Source organism: Cynocephalus volans, chromosome 9 (assembly GCF_027409185.1).
Source record: "Cynocephalus volans isolate mCynVol1 chromosome 9, mCynVol1.pri, whole genome shotgun sequence".
Classification (NCBI taxonomy): domain Eukaryota; kingdom Metazoa; phylum Chordata; class Mammalia; order Dermoptera; family Cynocephalidae; genus Cynocephalus; species Cynocephalus volans.
Window position 1 is genome coordinate 81923433 of NC_084468.1, and position 22609 is coordinate 81946041.

Consider the following 22609-nt stretch of genomic DNA (forward strand, 5'->3'; position numbering starts at 1 on the left):
ACCAGTGCTCACATGAGTCAGGATTTTAGACATTTACTCAGAGAGAGACATTAGTAATTGCTTGTTTTGTCTTCCTACCATTGTAACCTACAAAAAGCCTTATTTTTTTATTTCACAGAAATAAAAGGTATTTCACAGAAAAAGGTATTAAATCCAAAGTAGCCTCAAATTTTAAAGGGCCACGTTCATATTGTACATTCAAACAAGAGACTGTCATTTTAAATGTAGTTGAGTAGCATTTGTAGGCTGGTAGAAATGCCAACACTGTATAACAACAATTAACGCAACAGGGAGCAGTGTTAAGTGCTGAAGTGTAACATTGTAGAGTAGATTAATAAGCACTGGAGTAATAGTAAACCAACTGGGGTTTGAAAAAAGCCTTAATGGATATGTCTGGGGAAAAAAAATCAGCACTTCACAAATTTTCTTTTCTTTTGCTTATTTTACTAGCCCTCTTTGTGCTAGTAAAAACTCCATCTGGATTTTATTTGTGATATCAAGTGGTGATTTAGTCGCGCCTCTCTTTGGCAGGAAAACAAATTCTGTATTAGTTCTCTATTATAGGTATAATACTTATACATTATTATGTATTTTGGGGGGGTGGTGAAGCAAAAAGTCACATTTATGGTACCCTGGGAAGTGTGTGGGAGATAGATACCAAGAAACATTCATAGGCTCATGTGCCTGAATTCAAATTTTTTATTTTACAACAGGTACTGGAAAATACATTTTAAAACAAATGACAAATTGCTTATTAATTAGATTTTTTTTTTTAATAACACTTTTCTCAGTGTTTTCTCTGCCTCAAGAAAATCCTTTTGGTCAGATTGATATAATTTTATTAGCACATTTCTACAAATTTTGGTAATAGCACTGTTAGAAAAACAACAGCTTTTATTTTCCCATGGTTTGGTTCCCAGGGTTTTTGGACATGGGAAATTTCTGTTAGTGTTTCTTTCTGTAGCTGTCATATTTATATGTTCCTTTTTTACATGCACTAAGTCTGATGGCATTCCTGTCATACCCATGGTGTTAGGGTCATGTGGTTCCAAGCATTCCATATTTGTTGAAAATATGCAGAAGGTTTAAAACTTGACTTTTGGTAGTGGCTAATTATATAGATACATGTCTCCTACTTGTTACCCATAGTACATTATAGGTAATTTACCAAAAGTAGATTTCTTTGGAACCAGCATAAATTGTTCAGTTTAGTAAACATTTGATAATTATTAACATGGTGTAATCTATATTATAAAACTGATTTCTGTAATATTCTTGGGCTTACATATACAATAAATCATTTCTTTTGCTAACACCTATTTTGTGAGTTTTGTAACTGCTGGCATAGTTTCAAGGAGCATTTCCTATGATTTAGAAGAATAAATTTCACTAGAGAATTCTAAGACAAGGTTGGAGTCATTGCTATGGCTAAACATTTTGCCTCTTTATGGAAAAGCTTAGGATAATACAGCAGCTCAATTAAATGATCATTCTAAAGAGAAGTCAGGCAGTTAGATTTATTTTAAATGGTATCTGCTGTAGTGGGTTATAATTTTTAAAAAATGAAAGCTCTGTTGGTTTGTTTTTGTGATTGAGGTGCTCTGAAGAGGTAATAGCTATGGGGAAGAGTTAGAGTAACAGGTATATTTAACTCCTTATGAATCCCAAAATAGCATACTTTTTTGTGGATAAGATGAATTATCTATTTAGTACATTTCTGAGATCCTTGTCTAACTGGTCTTTTGCCTTGAATTAATATTTCATTTTCAATGCAGTTTTATAAAGTTGCTGTGCTACTTTTGTTAAAAAGTTTTAGGAAGAAATGCTACTGGAACCACACATTTGTATGGAAGCTAAGCATTTTGGGGAATTTTAGTAATAAATTTCATTTGACAAAAATAAATTAATGACGTGGTAATATGAGGTCACCATCCTGTGGGACTGGAGTTTGGAAAACTCAGACTTAGACTGTAGTAAGCAGTGAAGGAGGATGGAATGAGTTAGGGTTCTGAGTCTGTGGCATATCCATGTCTGTTGCTGAGTGAGAGGTAAGTTTAGGCTTAGAGAAGCAGAGGGAAGAGAATGAATGAAGGAGAGGTGTTTGGCCTTCCATTATGAAGGAAAGGGTAAAGCCAGAAGGAGACCTGACTGGTCACTTTGAAAAACTATCTTCTCTGTCCTGCAGGTCCTTGAAGTAGGCTTCCAGTCTATATGAATTTGTGGCATATTCATCAATATAACAATGAACAATATTAGTGAACGTTTCCTGTGCATTTTGTGGTATGTGCTGTGCCGATCGATGTTTTATTTAACCTGCTCAGCAGCTCTGAGCAGCTCTGTGAAGCATGTGGAATTATCATCCTCATTTTGAAAAAGAGATTGCTGAGAGTTTAGAGAGCCAAGTAAATTCAGGTCACAAAAGTAGAGAACGGCAGAGCATGAATTTGTACTTGTGTTTGCGTGAGTTAAAAGCCTGTGCTCAATAGTGTGTTCTTACCTGTTGTATGGACATAGGTAAGTCATTTAACCACTTTGAAGCTCTGATTTCCCATCTGTAAAAGAGTCTAAAACTACCTTATAGTAATGAGGAATGATGAAAGTCCCTGACCTGCTGTTGGTGCTCAGTAAATAGTACCATGTGAGAGGAGCTACTCTCCAAAAATGAAAAAATTTACCTTTGGGTATTTCCTAGTCAGATAAGATGGGAGAAGCCTAAGGCTCTGATTCCTTTTTAGTTTGCATAACACACACACACACACACACACACACACACACACACACACACACACACACACACGACTACACACACACACACAACCCACTTTTTATTTATTTTTCTTTTGGTGGCTGGCTAGTATGGGGATCTGAACCCTCGACCTTGGTGTTACAACATCGAGCTCTAACCAGCCAGCCTGGATTCCCTTTTTGAAAGAAAAATTTTTGTAATCCGTAATTATAGATTAAAGGGTTAAAATGCAGCTATCTGTAGGCATAAGTTTTAGTTGAAGTACAGGTGATCAATATTAGAGCCTTTCCTATCTGAGTTAATGGGGAGGCTTAGTATAGAGACTAGTCTCTTGAAGAGCATGCATTTGTCCTGGTTTACTTTCATTTCTGCATTCATAAACAGAATTGAACTCAGTGGTAGTTCCAACATCAGCAGCCATGTATGCTTGGAACTTAAGTGAGACCAGAAAGTAATGTTTTTAAAGAAGCATACAGCTGCAATTAAGTCTATGGAAAATTGGACAACAGTACCAAAAAATGCATTTAAAGATCAAAGGAGAAGCATTTGCTTGTTGTTAGTTTGATTTATACTGAACTTGACCCAGGAGCCTCCCACGACTGCTTCCTTCCTATACATTGTGCATTTATGAAATACACACACACTTATGGCTGCCATATAATATGTACAAGATATACTGATGACAGAAAGTTACTACTGCTTCAAACAAATGCAAGCTACTCAGATTTACAAAAACAGTAAAAAGTACGCTGTACAAATAATGTGTGACCTTGTAGTCTTTGCTTGGCTGCTGACAGTTCATAATAATGCTGCATCCTACCCAATTAAGAGGAAAGTACATTTATCTTTCTAATGAGTGGACAGCTTGAGGAAGTGGTTCTGGAGATAAATGAAGCTCATAGGAATATTCAGTGAGGTGCTACCTTTTCTTTTATATATTTATTTTAATTAAAAAAATTTTTATTGATTATGCGTATTCATGGGGTACAGAGCTGACTGTCAGCACCTGTGCCCAAGATGTGGTCATCAGATCAATACTATCAGCATGCCCACTACCACAGATTGCAATTATTCCTTGTGTCCCCCACCCAAATTTTTCCCAGCCCCTCTCCCCCTCCCTCCCTCCCTCCATCCCTGGCAACCCTAGGTCTCTTCTCTCCCTCTGCAAGTCCAAGGCACCACTGTGGTCTTTCTTTCCTTCCTTCTTTCTCTCTTAGCTCCCACTTATGAATGAGGACATGCAGTGTTTTTCCCTCTGTGCCTGGCTTATTTCACTTAACATAATTTTCTCCAAGCTGATCCGTGTTGCTGTGAATGGCAGAATTTCATTCTTTTTTATGGCTGAGTAGTGTTCCATTGTGTATATATACCACATTTTCCTAATCCAGTTGTCCATTGACGGACATTTAGGTTGGTTCCATGTCTTGGCTATTGTAAATAGAGCTGCGACGAACAAGGTGCTACCTTTTCACAAGTTCTGAATTTGTTTCTGTGCATGGAGTATTTCCCACTACATACAATATGAGCTCAGGCTCTTCATGCCCTTCATGTCCTTTGGTTTAGAGACATTTACTTCATCTGGTTCAAATTGAACCTAGTGCTGTGTTCTTTAGGCTTGGCTTTGCCCATCACACTTGTCTTTTTTTTTTTTTGGTGGCTAGCCGGTATGGGGATCTGAACCCTTGACCTTGGTGTTATCAACGTTGTGCTCTAACCAAGTGAGCTAACTGCTTGCCCTTAAGTTTAAATCATGTCAGCAGGAAGTCTGAGTAGAGAATAATGAAAATGGTTAGAGTTTTTACAAAGATGTCAATGTTAAAAACATAAGATGATTGGCTTCCAGTCAAGATTGCAGAATAGACAGTCCCCAGTGTCATTCTCTTCCGCATATCAACCAATTTACAACTATTAAAAAGCAACAACAACCATGCTTGGGCCGCTAGTGATCAGGGGAAGAGGAAGAGAGACCTACAGACTGTATGAAAGTGGGAGAAGTTACAATGAGAGAGAGAAAGAATCACTCTGTGTCGAGCCCCAGCTGCTTCAAGGCTGGAGCTGGTGAGTGCATGGAGCAGGAGCTGGCAAACACCACAACTGTGTACTTCCTGTGAAGTTGTTTGGAGGCTGCAGGGGAGAAGAGGGCCTTGGTGGCCCCCAGGCCAGCCAGACTACTAATAGGGTTCCTGTGGACCCACATAGGAGCGAGGAGCCACAACAACTAAAAAAAGGAGCCACTCAGATGCTGGTGAGTCATTGCAAGGGACCAGAGCCTGTCCTGTCTCATGGGAAGACTTCGGAGCATGGGTGGTAGGCGAGACGGGCCCACCAGGAGAACAGTGGGGCACAGCAAGGACAGCTGGTCTTCCCCCCAGTCAGCATAGGACCACTCAGTGGAGATTTGTCTGGAATATAGAACTGTAGGGTGTGCAGTTTGCTGAAAAGACTCAGGCCTAGACCGGAGTTTTTACACAACCCAGGTGTACCAGATCTCATGAGACCCAGAAGTGCCTATAGAGTCAACCATTAAAACCTGAGCTGCATGAAAAACCTTCCCCAAGGAATCAGCAGCAAGGCAACAATTTAGCTCAACTACAGAGCTCAAGTATTGGTCCCCACAGGAAGTTCCCTCATTTTAGAAGTAAGCAAAGGACAACAAATTAGTTCCAGTGCAGAGTTTAAGTAGTAGGAACAGCAAATAATCCAACACAGAACTGTAAGAAAAAACAAAATACCCACAGATCAGAGACAAAGTTTGATGTTAACTAGTAAAGGTCTCACCTCACCAAACAACACCTGTAAAACCTAGAAGGACCGGAAATCCCTTGGGCACTAAGCCAGGGAGTGGAGAGGGCTGGGGAGTCTTAGCCATATCCCCGGACACCAGGACACCAGCAACCAGTCCCAAGGGTGGGGGGCTTAGGGCCTTGCCCACACCCCACTGACACCTGCAACCAGCCCAGTGATGACCACTGAGCTGCTGCAGAAAGCACCCTGGGCTCCTGAGCTGGGGTAGTGGGGGAGCGAGGGCTTCATCCATACCCCTCTGACATCTGCACCCAGCTCAGCAATGACCAGGCCACTGCTGGAAGCCCCCTGGTCTTCCTTGCAGGAATGAGGGGGTGCCACAGGCCTCAACTCCTCCTCTCCTCCTTCCTCCTTCTCCCATCCTATTTCCTTCCCCTTCCCCGCTCCCCCTCCCCCCAGCTACTCTACAACATCATAGAATGTAAATAAACTTTAAAAAAAGGAAGAAAACCTAAGATGATTAATATTGCTAAGCTCAAAAAACTAAATAAAAAGGAGTTTGTATGGAAGTTAAATATATGAAAGATCGTTCAGATGGCTATGGACATTTGTTTCCCTTTCTGCTAATTTGATTGAGAGGGGATTGAAATTAAATGCAGTTAAGATCTTCCTAACACTTGTTAGATAAATGAATTTATCTAGGGAAATTGTGTATCTCTTGGAAGTCCTAGAAACCACATATTACTAACTATTCAAAATGTATTTATTTTGTTATACTGGAAATAGGGTTTGACTTTTGACCTTATTATGTCAGTTCAGCCTAATTATTAATTGAGGATTCTAATTTTTAGATTAGAATCTATTTCTCTCTCTTTATGGTGAACAAGAATATTTTTACTAGAATTTAACATATTAAACTGATTTCTTACTTAACATGGTCTAATCAAATATTTTTCTAAAACCTACAGTATTCAAGGCTCTTGGAGAAGGGCAAAGTATAAAACATGATCCCTGACCTTATGGAGCTTATTTTGAAGTTGGAAACAGGTTGGTGACAAATTACAGAAGGCTTGTATTTTAGGCTTTAACTTTATACTACATTGCAGAAAGTAGAAGGTATTTGAAGTTTTTCTACCTCCATTTTATAAGTAAGGAGTTTACATAATTAGGACTCTGCAGTGTGAGCTGTAGCAGGGCCACCTTTATGTACATGTGAACATGGAGGAAAAGGAGAGGAATGTGGAGAATTTGGAGGTACAGAGTGTCTTTAAAAAACGCTCTGGGTAGGCAAGTCGGCACTAGGCAAGATCAAGGTAAAAGATGATCGGGGTATGGAATAGCATGGGAGAAAAAAGGAAGGATTGACAAGATTTGGTGATTTTTGTAGATGTGGTACCCAAGGAAGATGCAGAATTCATGGAGCTATAGCATTTTTATGCTCCATGACTTGAAAATAAGGGTGGTAGAATAAAAGCAGTCCTAGAAAGATAGGTAATTTGAAAAGTTGCTTTTGAACATCTTGTGATGATAGGATCACAGAGACTAGTGGGCAGCTGGAGCAAAAACGTAAGAAAAGTTTATTTGGTTATAACATTGTCTTTGATTTGATTATTTTCTTTCTACATTGTTCATTACCTTTATATTACTATTGAACTGGAAGTATTGAAATTGCTCCTGTTAGGTACATTTAGAGCAAAAGCCCATAGGTTTCAGTGTTTCTATTTTAAGGTGACTTTATGTGAGGGTGATGAGGTAATTTAGCTGTGTTCTATTTCTGGTTAATTTATTTTTTTTATGCTTGGCCTTCTTGGCTAAAATAAAATCTAGGATGATAATGTTTGTACTTTCTCTCATTATGAGGATTTTAAATTTCAATTTATCTGCTCATTTTAGTAGGGAATGGATGTCCATTTGTCGCACAAAAGACTTCTGTATTTTATTTTAAGATTAGACCTATAACTTTGTACAAATAGCTCATAGACAGATGAAATTTTAAAACTGGCAGGGACCTTAGAAGGCCTTTGAGATCATCTAGTACAGCCCCCACATTTCTCAGATTATTAATCTGATGTCAAGGGAATAATAATGATAACTAACATTTATTGTGCTAGTATCTCATGTAATCATTATAACACCCTATAACATAAGTGAAGTGACCTTCCTAAATTCCCATAGAAAGTGGTTCCGTAACTGCTTTTAGGAATTGTTTTCTTTGTAAATGTACTTCATAATTTAAACAATTTAGTTATGTCCAGTACAGAAGAAAAATTAGTATTTTGTATTAAATTAAATATTTTCTTTACTATTTAAATTAACAAATACTAATTATTAAAAAAGTTTGCACGAATTACTTAATATAGTAAAGTCACATCATTCAATATAGTTATTGTTGTTTTTAAAGAGTTCTTCCTTTCCAAAATACACGTATACACATTGCTTTAATATTTTAATAAATATGTCTATTTACACAGTGTTTTAAAATATACTTAATACAATTTTATCTTAATTATTTTCATGTTGGATTCAGTTCTGTGATGCTGAAATCCAATCCATTTAATTTTCATTGAATTTTGGAACTACTTTGTCAATGATCTGATATAAGATAAAAATGTATATATGTGTCTGTGCATATATGCATACATAAAAATATATGAATATGTAATATAGCTATGTTGATAAGTTTGTATGAGTTATATTGTAATCTTTTATTTCTTTAGTATAAGCATTTCACTAATTTTTCTTACCTTTAAATATCTGGGCAGGGGTTGTTTGCTTCTGTTAGTGCAAAGATGAAAATAAATCACTGTGTGTATGTGATAGAGATATTTGATTTGAAGGTTTGAAATTTTCTTTTACATGTTGTATTTGTTAGATTTACATATCCTTGCTATAGATATTTTTCTTACTAATTTTAAGAACTTAGTATATCAATCACTTGTTCTATGTATGTATAAGCATTTTAGCTTATAAATTTCTAATTGTATCATGTTTTAGTTTTTCTAAATTTTGTAAGTGAAAACAAACCAAAGGTTTTTCCAGTGTTAAATAATAAATACTGTGGCATCCATTCATTTAGCATAATTTTGTGAAGGTCTGTATTGTGGGAGGAAACACAGACATGGTTCCTATCTCAGTGGATCTAGAAGTCAATACTATTTTCTTGATTTTTAGATTGGAATACATGTTCTTGTGTACTGGGATTGGTCCACCTTGATCATTATTTTTAAGGAAAGAATTTGACAACTGATGTTAATGAAAACCTAACTGAATATATAATGTCGATTATATTTATTACTTTGCCTCTAGATTATGAAATCCAGCACTCAGTTCTTGTTCAGTGAGCTGAGGGTTTTTTAAATTTTGTCTTGTGTTGTGTTGCTTTTGTTTTTATCAAAAAGTAATTTTAGTAAAATGTTCTCTAAAATCATTAGTGTTTTTCTCTAACTGCAGTAATATGCATATAACCTAAAAATTAACCTTTCTAATCATTTTTAAGTGTACTACTCAGTTGTATTAACTGTATTCACAGTATTGTTCAACCATCACCACTATTCCTTTCTAGAACTCTTTTGTCATCACAAATAGAAGACTTTCAAGTACTGGTTACTTTCTTTCTTTTTTGGACCTAGTCTCACCCATCTTCCAACAACCCAATATTCAATGTGATCTGCTTGTACTTATTGAACTTGTTAAGCTTGTGATTTGAATTAGAATGGTTTCTTTTGATTTGTACTTGTTTCATGTTTCTAGGTATATATGAAAATTGCATCTTCTTTCATTTACTGTAACTTTATGTTTACTTCTTTTGGAGCAATGAGATATATACTCATGAAGTTTGAAGGAGATCAAAGTAAATAATGTAAATGTATAGAATATTTTGTTGAGTAAGGGAAGAAAGATTAGGGATTAAGCACTATGACAGACAAAAAAAAAAAATCGGGCAGTCTCAGATACACAAGTTTCCTTCCCATCCTTCTAAATGCCTGGAGCATAAAAGAAATTTGGGCCAATGATCAAAAAGAATTCAGTCCCGAAATATTGGATATGAACTGGATTTAACAGGAAGGATTATTCAGTAGATCTCTCCTCTGTGTTACTCTGTGCTCAAAGAAAAATATAGCTGTTTAAAGAGTTTTAAAATTTTATTTCTACAAGAGTATAAAAGCCCCATTCAGATTGCATTTTTTTTTCTTCTGCTAAAATGTGAAGTTTCTTTGGCTCCTTCTCTTCCTCATTCACAACAATCACACGCTAATGTTACACAATAAAGAAATAGAGAAATTATCAGGGAACCTTTCTCAGTAAGTTGTTTCAGTTTTTTATAGAGCAAATAAGAATTTAAGAAAATAAACATGAAAATCACTTGAATTTTAAGCATTACTCTAATAGTATATTATTAATATTTTTTCTTGTGGTATAAGCAAAAGTATAACTTTTATCTGCATTTGTTATTGTTTATTTTTTAAAGAGTGAAACTCCTAATGAAATATATTTATTACAGCTGAAAGATGGCGGCAAGGCATCCCAGGCAAATGTAAGAATAGGCGATGTGGTTCTCAGCATTGATGGAATAAGTGCGCATGGAATGACTCATCTTGAAGCCCAGAACAAGATTAAGGGTTGTACAGGCTCTTTGAATATGACTCTGCAAAGGTAAATTGCTTTTTGTTTGGCTCTTAGAAAACAACACTGGGGAATGTATTTTCATGTGTCTGATTCATTATGTTAACTGAAAAACAGTTCCTACTATAAAAAATATAATGACTTGTAAATTGGATAACTGGGCAGTATGAGAGTTGCTGAAAGCTATGGATTATTTCCCCATAAAAAGGCATGTATTCACCTACTCATAAAAATTGTGTGTACACTTTCAGAAAATTCAAGAATTCCTGAAATTTCTTAGTGGAGTGCAGGCTAAGAATTCTTATTGTAGAGTAAGATTCTTGGCCTTAATATATTAGAGAGTATTCTTTTGGGGGCAGTGTTTGGCTTTCCTTAGTTTGTCTTTTTTTTTTTTTTTTTTTTTTTGAGTAGAAAAATAATTTTTAATATCTCATTTGAAGGGTAGATTTTTTTAACTTGTCTTTTAAAGGTTACTCTGATCTCAATTATAAGAATAGTTAATCATCTCATTTATTGTAACATATCAGATATTTGGAGCATCCTAATATTTGACCTGCATTGAAATCACCTAGAGTGCTTGTTAAAAATATTGATTCCTATGTTGAATTTAAGATTTCTAGAAGTAAGGATTAAAAAGTATATTTGGCTAAGTTCCCTATGATTATTATGGATTATAAAGTTACAGTCACTGCAGTATCTTGGGCTGAGGGGAAGGGAGGAGAAAGAGAGAATAGAGAGTGATTGAATGACAGCTCCGAACCTTTAGGTTTATAAGGAATGTAGCTTGATAATTTACCAGGTAGTTATGGAGGGTTTTAAACAAGTCCTGTTTTGGATTATAAAAAAAGTGTTCTATATTGCATCAAATTTGGAAAACACTCTTCATTGCCCTCCTGGCTCCCAATATATCATAGTCTACTGTAAATTACCATGCACATTGTGAATCTTTGAGGGGAATAAAATATGTGGTACCTTCCAAACATATTTGACTATGGAACCTTTTTCCTTGAACCCTCTCCTGGAACTAGTGTTCTGTGGAAAGCACTTTGGAAATGCTTCTCTATTCTTTGCTACTGCTGTTCTAAGGATTGCTATTTAAAGGATTTATACAGCGTAAAGTGTATTTACTTGTTTGGATGAGTATCACCTTGGTCTTAAAACTGAAGAGGAACTTTTTTTTTTACAAACTTAGACTGACTTAGACTTACAGATTTACTTTGATGCATCATGATTTTTCTAACCAGTCCGTCTTTGTATTCTTTATTTATTTTTTTCTTTTTTCTTATTTAGTGGGAGAAATTCCTTTCGGTGGAACTGCTGAATCAGTGGTCATGTGTATTTTAAATTTTTTTTTTTTTTTTTGGTCTTTTTGTGACCGGTAAGGGGATCGCAACCCTTGGCTTGGTGTTTGCCGGCACCGCGCTCAGCCAGTGAGCGCTCCAGCCATTCCCATATAGGAGCCAAACCCGCGGCGGAAGCGCTGCACTCTCCCGAGTGCGCCACGGGCCGGCCCTGTATTTTAAATTTTGATAGCTATTAGATATACATATTAATGCATAGAAAAGTAGTCAATGAGAAAAAATTATTGTTAAAAAATTCTGTGTCAATATTTTAACAGAATATTTCACAATTCTGTTTCAGTCCTTCTGTTCTGTATATTGAGACACGTAGCACAAATGTTGTTACTAATGAAATGAAAGTAATCATTTTTATTTCTAGGCATTCTTACGTAGTATGAATTTTGAAAGGGAACCAAGAAGTCAAGAAGCTTAACTTGTCTGAGGTCTCAACAAGACTAAACAAATACTGATGATGATGGGCTGTTTCTCATTCTAAAATTGAAAGTTTATGTAGGGGTATATAGGCTCTTTTCCTTGGTTGTGTATCATTTTTTCATTCCAGCCTGCTTGTTTTCACATTGTGCTTCCTATTTTATGACCCAGGACCCAGTATCTTATATTGTATTGAAAACACTTCTGGCCCCAATAAGAATAGGTGAAAACCAGATGTTACCCTTTTTGGATGCATTTCCAATTTAGGTAATCTGCTACTGACTCTAATAAAGATTCTTTTAAGCTACTTAAATACACAGTCTAACAGACCAACTTACAAAATCAACTTGTTATGAACATTTGGGGATACTACTTAATCTTGTTTTCATATTTCTGAATATAGATATTCAGGGACCCAAGATTATGAGGGAGAATTTTAGAGTCCTATTGATACTAATTGTAATTCTCTACATGTTTTTGAACACTTCTTGTGTTAGGTAATGTTAGCCTGTTTTCGTAGTGTGTGCATTTAAGAAAATTTGTGATACATCATTGGCAGTGCTACTGAAGAAATACTTTTGCCTTTTATGGAAAAAAAAAAAAACTTTGAAGAGTTATTTTTGATTCTTCCCTATACCAAGGTCATTCTCTTCAAAAGTTTTCCCTGTTTCTTATATCAAAGCAAATATTTTTTCTTCCATTTATTTCTGCATTTGAAGAGCATTTTTAATTGTACTCCAGATACTTTTTCCCACCACTACCAATCAAACTGATCTGAATTCTCCTTCCATACTGAATTACTTACAACGGTACTTTCTCTATGTGACTCTTTTCTTCACAAATGTGTTGTTTTCTTCATGAATATGTAGTACTCTCCTTTACACACTTGTCTTAGTCTGGTTTCCCTAGAAGCAGAGCCTGGGATGGGGATTCTTGTATGAGCTGTACATTAAGGGAGTCCTTTCAAATGTTACTTGCAAGGAAGTGAGGGAAATAGAATTGAGAAGCAGAAGAAGCAGAGACGAGCAAAGATGTGATTTCATGGGATGTCTAGCTTCACTTCATCTATCCAGATCTGAGTCCTCTCCTCAGAAGTAGGATTGGGAGGCAGAAAAAACTGAGATGAACAAAGATGTGATCTCAGGGGATGTCTAGCCATACTTGATCCACCAGGGAAGTAGAGAACAAAATTGCACCTTAGAATCTGTTTTGCTTCAAGGTAGGGGGGACTGGGCTTTTGTGTTCCTTCCCCTGCATTTGTTAGTTATTGGCTATGAGCTGTCCTGGAAGTGTGTGTGTGTGAGGGAGCAGGGAAGAGGGCTGGGAGGTAACTTGTATTGCTTTCACAGAAAGTTGCTGGTGTGAAGCTTTAGCAGCAATGCAGTGAGCACCTGGAGGATGGGTGTACCAAAACCGTAAGAGGGTTCTGGGGGGTCCAGGCTAGGCACCAACAGCATGTGCCATGAGATTCTATCCAGACCTGGGTCCTCTGCTCAGAACATTATGTTCTCTGTAACGTAGTCCCACACAATTTGTCCTCTCCAAATTACCACTATTCATCATTGAATGCTCTCTATTCTATTTCGAATAGATTTGGAATAGGTTTCTCACTGTCCCACACGTGCCTTGAGGCCCTCTCATGAAATTCATTTTATCTGCAATGCCCATTACCTGTTCACTGCGAATACATGCCTTCACATCCACCAGATCCATATCAAAACTAGTCTCCTGCCCATAGTGTTTTCTTACTATTGCACCTCATTCATTTTGTCCCCCTCTGAAGTTGTGTGAAACTGTTTATACCATTCAGTTCAGCGTTTAATTATACAACAGGTGTAATCAGGAATAACAAGGCTAATTCCATGAGTCATTTACAAATAAACCTAATTAGTTAATAGTCATACCTAATACTACCTATTTTATTAACTGATTTACTTCATGTAAATTAGTCTAGTTTCTCCAACAAGACTTCTTGAAAGCAAAGACCAGGGACTATTTGTATTTGACAACATCTTGTATAGATTTGTGTTTTAGATATCTAATAAGTAATTATTTGATCGACACCAGCATTATTTCCCAAACTTGGAATCATTTATTTATTCCACAGATATTTATAGAACTTTTGGTATGTACCAGGCACTGATGTAGATGCTGAGGTACTCGCAGTGAGCAGAAATCCCTGCCTTAATAGTACTGATATTTGAGTGGGCAGAGACAGACAATAAACAAGTAAGCAGAATGTTTAGTATATCATGTGGTGATAAGTGTTACGGGGAAAAATAAAGCATATAAGGGAGATAGAGAGTGCAGAAGTAGTGAATTGCAATTTAAAATAGAGTGTCAAGGAAAGCCACAGTGATATTTGCAAACTATGCATCCAACAAGGAATTAATATCCAGAATATACAAGGAACTTAAACAATTTAACAGTAAAAAAACAAGTAACCCAATTTAAGAATGGGCAAAGGGGCTGAATACACATTTCTTGATATGCAAATAGCCAACAGATATATAAAAAAAGTGCTCTACATCACTAAGCATCAGGAAAGTGCAAATCAAAACCATACTGAAATATCATTTCACTGTTAGACTGGCTGTTATCAAAAAGACACAGAATAACAAATCCCTGTGAAGATGCAGAGAAAGAGGAACCCTCCTATACTGTTGATTGGACTGTAAATCGGTACAGCCATTATGGAAAATGGTATGGAGTTTCCTCAAATAGCTATAGATAGAACAGCCATCTGATCCAGCAATTCCACTGCTGGACGTATACACAAAGGAACAGAAATCATCATGTCAAAAGGATACCTGTACTACCATGTTTATTGCAGCTCTATTTTACAATAGCTAAGAATTGGAACCAATCTAAATGTCTATTGACAGATGACTGGATAAGGAAAATGTGATATATATACACAATAGAATACTACTCTGCCATAAAAAAGAATGAAATTCTGTCATTTGCAGCAACATGGATGAACTTAGAGAAAATTATGTTAAGTGAAATAGGCCAGGAACAAAAAGAGGAATACCGCATGTCCTCACTTGTAAGTGGGAGCTAAAAACATCAATAAAAAAACAAAGAAGGAAAGATACAACAATCACAGTAATTCATTGAACTTTCAAAAGAAGAGAGCAGAACTAAGGCCACTAGAGGTAAGAAAGGGGGAGCCAGAAGGGGGCATAAGTGAGAAATTGGTAAAGGGCTGTAAAAAATGATTACATTGTGTAATATTAAATGTGCTGACTATCCTGATTTGAGCACCACGTATTGCACACAGGTGTTGATGTTCAATGCTATGCCCCACAGATATGTACAATCAATTATGTTTCAATAAGAAAAAAGAAAGAAAGAAAGTAAGCCACAGTAAGAAGGTTATTGGATATCTGGAGCATGAATGTCCCAGGTAGAGGGCAGAGCCAGTGTGGTGGCCTCGGTCAGGGAGGCCAGTGTAGCTAGAGCAGAGTGAGTGAAGACAGACTGGTAAGAGGTAAAGTCATAGAGGTAACAGGAAGGGAGTAAAGGTGGGACAGAACTTGTAGGCATTGTGGGTCATTGTAATGTTTGTAATGAAATTTTAGTTTTCCTGGACCTATAAATATTTTTGAAAAAGTACTGGAAATTTATAGATGCTTGGCCAGATCTAGAGCAGGATTTGGGAGAGAAATGAGTTCATTACTGGAAAGGGAGGTCAGAGGAAGGAGCAGACCAAGCCTCTCCTCAGTCTTAATTGTGGTGGCACTGCCTTTTCTCTCTAGCCTGGTAGAAACCCTGGATGATTACCACTGCTGCCAAATTCTGCTCATCTCCACCCAAGAATCCCCAGGGGGATGAAAAGCTATTTTTGTTTTTGAAATGAAAATTACCAGCAATTTTGTTTTGTAAATTTTTTGCATTAAATATTATTGTTATATAGTTATTATTTATATTTATATAAATTAAAAACCTGTTTTTGTTTTTGAAAAGAAAATTACCAGCAATTTTGTTTTATGAATTTTTTTGCATTAAATATTATTGTTATATAATTATTATTATGTAATTAATATTGTTATAGTAATATTTTTTAAAATGTATGTGTGTATTTTTTAAATTTGATTTCGTCTTTATTCCCAGCCTCAATATCCTAAGATAGGATTTAGTTAAGAAAAAGTGAGATAAAGATGCTTGCTTGATTAAGGTTGTTTTGTTACTTATATCTGGTCTAATTTGGGGATAATGTAGTAAAGTAAACATGTTGTCCTGTGATACCCTTAAAAATAAGACTTGATATACTCTGGATATCTAATGAATATAGAGGTGTGGAAGATTTTATTTTGATTTATCTTTTATTCTTGAAAATGATTGGGAAAAATTTTTTTTTCTGCAACTGGTACTAATTCTAGGAGTGCTACAACTGGACTATGAAGAATTCTATTAAAAATTATTTTTCCTCTTGGGAAATTTAGGCAAAGAGCAGTGTGCTTAGTTTTAAATATCACATGCATTTTGCCTATGATTTTGATCCAAGTTGAAGTGGATCCTTTTTAAAATTTCATTATTTCAACTAATTAAAGAAGAAAATTACTTGCGAAAGCTTTGGTACCTGAGAACTATTAACTGCATTAGAGTTGGATTTTGTGAATAAGATTTTTAACTATTATTTATTTCAGTAATTCTCTGCATAGGACATAGATAAACTTGCTACTAACTTACTGTATGATTTGGGGCAAGTCACTAAACTTCTGGACCTTAATTTTCTTGACTATAAAATGAAGTGATGAGTGATTTCTAAATTCTCTTTTTGCAATAAACTTCTGGTTCTTGTTCTGGTTTTTCAACTGTAAATGGATTTGTTCCCTGGAGTTTGCTGTTAGATCAGACCAACTTAAGTTTGTTTATTTTGGCTGAGAGAATCAGGAAATTGGACTTTCTTCACTGGATTTATCTTAAACTGTGCCAGGTTAGCAAAGTGACATGTACTGCTCTGCCGACTTAAAGGTGAAAGATAGGTCAGATGGCTATTCAAATAGCCTCTAGTCATCAGAAAATACTATGTATTTTTCTCCTTATTTTATATATTTAAATTAATCCTCTTGGAATCACAGAGAATATATATAGCTTTTCTAATCTTCCTTGTTTTATACAGTATTAGTAGTGGCATGTCTGTAGGGTTGTTTTTAGTTTTTGTTGTTTGGGCTTCATTTAATGTATTAATTGTTATTATTGGAAGTAAAAGATTTAGAAGGGTTCAATTTTGAAAAATATTGGTGTACTCTCTTGCTGCCTCCCACTTCTGCTTTATCCTTCAAACAAAAAAAAATTTGTCAGAGGTCCAGTAACCACTACTAATGAATGACAGATTGGAATAATTTTATAGGCACATTGGCTTACAAGAAAAGAGAAAAAGAAGCTGCTGTACCAGACTGAAGCTATTAGCCATCTTTTGTTTCATTTTAACAGATTGCTTAATATCCTATTGCTGTTTGCTTTTTGGGTTCAACTCTGTTATTTCTTTCACTAATAACATAGAGGCAGGATTTTAGAAAGTATTTTTTTTAATCAGAGTTTTCAGTTCTCTATCTGGGATATTTCTGTTCATGTGAATTAAATGACATTTAGTTGGATTATCTTTTTTTTTAATACTTGAAGTTGCACATCATCCCATTTGTGGTTACTTTTTGCTCTTTAGTATTTCACATGCTTCTTTAGTATCTGTTCTGCAATTTAGCTTTTACTGTTTGTTTGTTTGTTTTGGTTTTGGTTTTCTTGTTTAATTCTCAGGTTGGAGGATGACCATCTTTGAGAAGGACTGAGTCTGATTATATCCCCTACCTCCCTTGTAAAATTAGAAATGCTTCTTAGGAAAGGTAAGAGGACAAGCATGTATTGATAATCCATTTTGTGCATGCCTTTTCACATATATTAGTTAATCCTTATATCAATCCATTCAGGAAGGAGTTAACATACCCATTTTTCAGGTGAATGCATAATGGTTTAGAGAGTTTATGTGACTTGCCTAACAAACTCAGGTCAATTCAAAGCCTATGTCCTCTCCACTTTCTTTGCTGTAGCAAAGGACTTAGTTATTAGTCTCCTAGTGATCAGATGGGACATTAGTACAGTAGGGGTAACTCTTTGACTCCTCTACTTGTAAGCAACAGCATCTCTGTTAAAAAAGTATTTTTCATTTTTACTCTCACCTGTCAGTATTCTATAATAAAGATTATATCTAAATTATTTTCTATGTGCTTTACAAAGACGCTGTATGTTAAAATGACTTGTGTGTATGGTTGCCTGTCCTAAATTAGAGCACCATCTTTTATTTTTCTGTCCCAAGTCTATAAGCCTGTTGACTATATTTGCTGATTTATCTCTGTGATAGAAGAACTGAAGACTCAGTTCTTCAGCAGGCTTCGATGTGTGCATTCCATTAGTAAATAAGAATTAAGGAATTTTGAAAAACATGTTTTAAGGACTATTTGCTCAGTATTACTCACTGGAAAAGTACCATAATTTGTCAGTTAAATCAATCAGCAGACATAGAAGAGAAATGTTGATCTGTTTAACATAATAGTGATAAAAATTATTAGAAATGGACTTGTAGGCTCAATTTAGTTCATCTTTTTTGAATAGTCTGTAGCAGTTTGAGAATAAGCAGATTTAGTAAACGTAGGTTGGTTAGGGTATATTTTAGATTTTGGAATTCTTCACTTAGAACTTTATATCTTAAAAATGTATGGTTATTTTTTAACATATGAAATCATATTTATTTCTCTGAAGGAAAATTTATTTTAATCTATATTCCTTTGGGAAATATCCTAGGAAATAACGTATTTAATGACCTGTTTTGTTTTAAATCTTTATTGTAAATTTTTTTGGATCACAACCAAAATAGTTCTTGTGAAAGAAAATTTTAATGTATAGAATCTTATGTGCAGAATTTTAAAAGAAGACCATGAAATAGAGATATAAAGAAGGTGAATGGCAATAACATTGGCTTTGAAATTAGTCAAACTTGGTGTATAAATCCTGGTTCCACCACTTTCTAGCTGTGTGAACTTAGGCAAGTTTTATCACTGAGTTTCAGTTAACCATTTGTAAACAGACACAGTAATTCCTGCCTTGCAGGACTGTTACAAAGTTTAAATGAAATAGCATATGTAAGGAACCTAGGACACGATAAAGATAAGTTTTCTTTCCTCTATTGTTAAGTGAGTATTAATATGATATCCATATCCAAGATGATATTTGTTTTATTTCTTAGCAACAAAATGAGTGTGACTGGAGGGAAATAGAAATTGAGAGGAAAAGTTAGAAAGAAGATGATACAAGTGTTGAAGAAAGGATTGTTTAGTCAAATGAGTGATTTTTGGTCACACAATTGTAATTAAAGCTCTTTTAAAGAGTGTAATGTATATAGACATCTTACTGCCAGCTAACTATTGCTTAGGTTCAAAACTATTGTCTTAACCAATAATTTGTGGCCCACCTGGCAGGGAAGATAGTAGTAGCAAAGAGAAACCAGTACACACCTAGTCTTGTTTATTCTGCTAACTCCTCTTGTTCTCCTTAGAGAAATGATACAGATGTAATTCTCTTTTACTCTGGGTTAAGTCAGAAAGACAAACAGACCAAACACAAACAAACAAAAGAGTGTGAGTTCTTTTTCTCTCTCACTCTCCTCTTATCCAAATTTATGTGTATTCCCTCTCAAGGTAATTTTCTGAGTAACATATTAAAATCGAGTAAAACTACTAACTTTTGGACTATGTTTTTATTATACTTTTAGATGGAACTTTCTCTGAAAATACGTTATCAGCAGTATCATTACTTACTGAGGTTTTAATTGAAAAATCTCATGTAATATTCATCAAATAAAAAATTTTGGACTTCTCTTTCAGATTTACTTTATGACTAACAGCCATAAGGGTAGATGTAAAGAGGATGATTTATAATTTCTGCCTTTAAGGAATTTATAATCTCTTCATTGGGATAAGAAGAGATGGAAGGTGCTACAGGGGTTCAAAGGAGGTCAAGATCCCATTCAAATGGAAAGGCTTCATGGTGGGGCTGAAACCTGGGCTAGACTTTGAAGGATGGAAAGGTTATCTCAGGTGGAGGAATACCCTCTGAGGTCATGGAGAATGTAAAAAAAAAAAAAAAATGTGTTGGGATAAGCATGTTGACTAACTGGAAATAGAGAAAAGAATGAAAGGAAAGTGAGGTCAGAATACTACTCTGCAGGGTCTTAGACACTGAGGTATTAAAAGTTTTGATCAGAAAGTGACATTTTTAGGACAATACTTAGTGAGACTGCTTGAAAGAAGGTGGAGAGAGACCAGAGGCAGGGAGACTAGTCAGGTAAATATTGCAGTAACCTTACTAAGTGAGGGCTTGAGAGCGCCGAATCCTAACCTCTAGACCACCAGGGAGCGTCTAAGTGAGGGCTTGAAATAGAAAGCAGAGGGGGAGAGAAATTAGAACTTGTCAGCAATAATTCTAAAAGCCACAGCCATGGTCTGGATATAAGGAATAAGAGAAGAGTCAAAGCTGTCTTAGGTTTTTATCCTGGTTGGCCCAGGCTAAGTGTTCTGCTCTGTTCCCCCTTACCCTTGCTTGCTCTTCTGCTTGCTGTAGTCTGGCTTCTGCTCTTGCAGTGTTACTGAAACTGCTTCTCACTTGGATGTCTCACACATTCCTCAGGCTCAACAAAGTCAACACTGAGCTCTGCACCTTTTCTCACAAATTCTCATCTCCTGCTGCTGCACTTGTCTTGATGAATGGCCCCACCGTCTACCCCATTACCCAGAGCAAAGGACTCAGTCCTTGCCTGAATCTCTGTATTAGTCCATTTTTGTTGCAATAACAGAATACCCGAAACTGGGTAATTTATAAAGAAAACAGGTTTATTTGGCTCACAATTCTGGAACAGCTGCCTGTACTGCAGGCCTCAGTCTGCTTCTACAAATGGCAGAAAATGGCAGGGCAGCCAGCAGATCACATGGCAAGAGGGAGAGGGAGGGGGGGGGAGAGAGAGAGAGAGAGAGAGAGAGAGAGAGAGAGAGAGAGAGAGAGAGAGAGAGAGAGAGAGAGAGAGAAAACACCCAAGATTAGCTGTTTTGGGAACCTACCTGCAGAGAGGGTATTAACACCCCAGGGAGGGAGGGTATTAACCTATTCGTGAGGGATCCACCCCTATGACCCAAACAGCTCTCAACACTGCCACATTGGGGATCAGATTTCAACATGAGCTTTGTGGGGACAACATACCCAAAGTCTGTCAACCTCCCACATTCATCTGTAACTACCTGTTCATTAGCCTTTGTATCTGTCTCAAAACAGACTGTTGCTGAATAGAGTAGATTAGCATGGCATTGCAGTCTGGTGGTGGGGATAGGCACAGCTCCTAGACATAATGCCTGTGTCTTAAACAGAAATGTTTAAGATTCATTTTTTCAGTAGATACTAATTGAACACATGCTGTGCTGATCACTAGGGGTATGAAGAAAGTCCTCATATCTGCCCTCAAGGAGCTCACAGTGTAGGGTATTTGTTTCTAACGTTTTGTAAGGACTTCTTTTCTACATTTATTTACAAGAATCTATACTTATTTAAAAGTCCAAATATACACATGATTTAAGCAGACTTTATTTATGGATCACTTGTGAAAACTTAAAATGTGTGTCAATTTTATCAGGTTGGGAACCACTGGTCAAAAATATCTCAAACCATCTGGACTTAGGGAAGAGAGATACCTGCAGGGAAGGAGAGATTAAGGAGAGACCACATGAGGTTGAGGAGGGAAGCAGAGACAGAAAGACACAGACCACAGGACAGTTGAAGAGTTATGAGAAGATTCTCCTGGCTACATCTGCCTATTAGCAGATTGAAAGGAGCATAATTCTACAACACTGGATTCCACCAAATTAACCTAACCTTTATTATCATTTTAAAATGTTTTTAAAAAGCTCAATTTCAGAGTTTTGAATGAGAAGTACACAATATTTCCTTGTATGAAAAGGAACAGATGAATGAAATGTAGCATGCTCACTGATTAGGGGGTAACAATATCGCACCCAACTCTTCAAGAGCAGAAACAATATATATTTATTACATACTTCAGTGCCTACCACCATAGCTTGGACATAGAAGATATTCAGTACACGTTTATTGCATTGAGTTGTAGAGAATGCCACTTGTGTACATACAATAATTTTTGCTATTTTGCCTTTCTATAAATTTAGAAATCATTCACAAGAAGTTATTAGTGGGGTAAAGAGTGACAAACTGGTCAGTCTTCTGTATTTAATGGCAGCAGTCTCCTTAGAGTTCCAAATAAACATTTTTTTTTGTCCATAGCTTCAGGAGCTTTTGAAAGGATTGAAATTCAAGTCATTCTCAACTGTTTTCCAGTGGCTCTTGTTGCTGTTATAGCCTCAAAGACTGAAATAGCTTAAGCTTTGTATAAGTTTGAAAAGTAAATAGGAGTATTTGGCTGTGGAAAGCACATATGTGGCAGAATATTTATATTGTCAAATTTTTTCTTTAATGTATTTTAAAGCCTGCATTTTCACAGTAAATTAGCTTTGTAAATAGTTTTCCAAATGTTACTAGTCCTACCTAATAATTTCTTTTTACCTGCCTTGATCCCTGTTATCAGTCTTTCTATGAAATTAAAATGCATATGAAAAATAGTCTTTTATTTATTTTGTGTTTGTGTGAATTTTAATTTCTTGGGTAA

At 36.0% G+C, this 22609-nt stretch overlaps 1 protein-coding gene across 5 annotated transcripts in view; it reads left to right on the forward strand.

Annotated features, from left to right (window-relative positions):
- Positions 1-22609, forward strand: part of LOC134385627 (PDZ and LIM domain protein 5-like) — a 144909-nt gene that overhangs the window by 65138 nt on the left and 57162 nt on the right. For all 5 annotated transcript variants that reach the window (XM_063107362.1, XM_063107363.1, XM_063107364.1 and 2 more), the window contains exon 3: positions 9993-10144. In XM_063107362.1, the coding sequence (XP_062963432.1) occupies positions 9993-10144 (152 nt within the window). The remainder of the gene's footprint in view (positions 1-9992; positions 10145-22609) is intronic.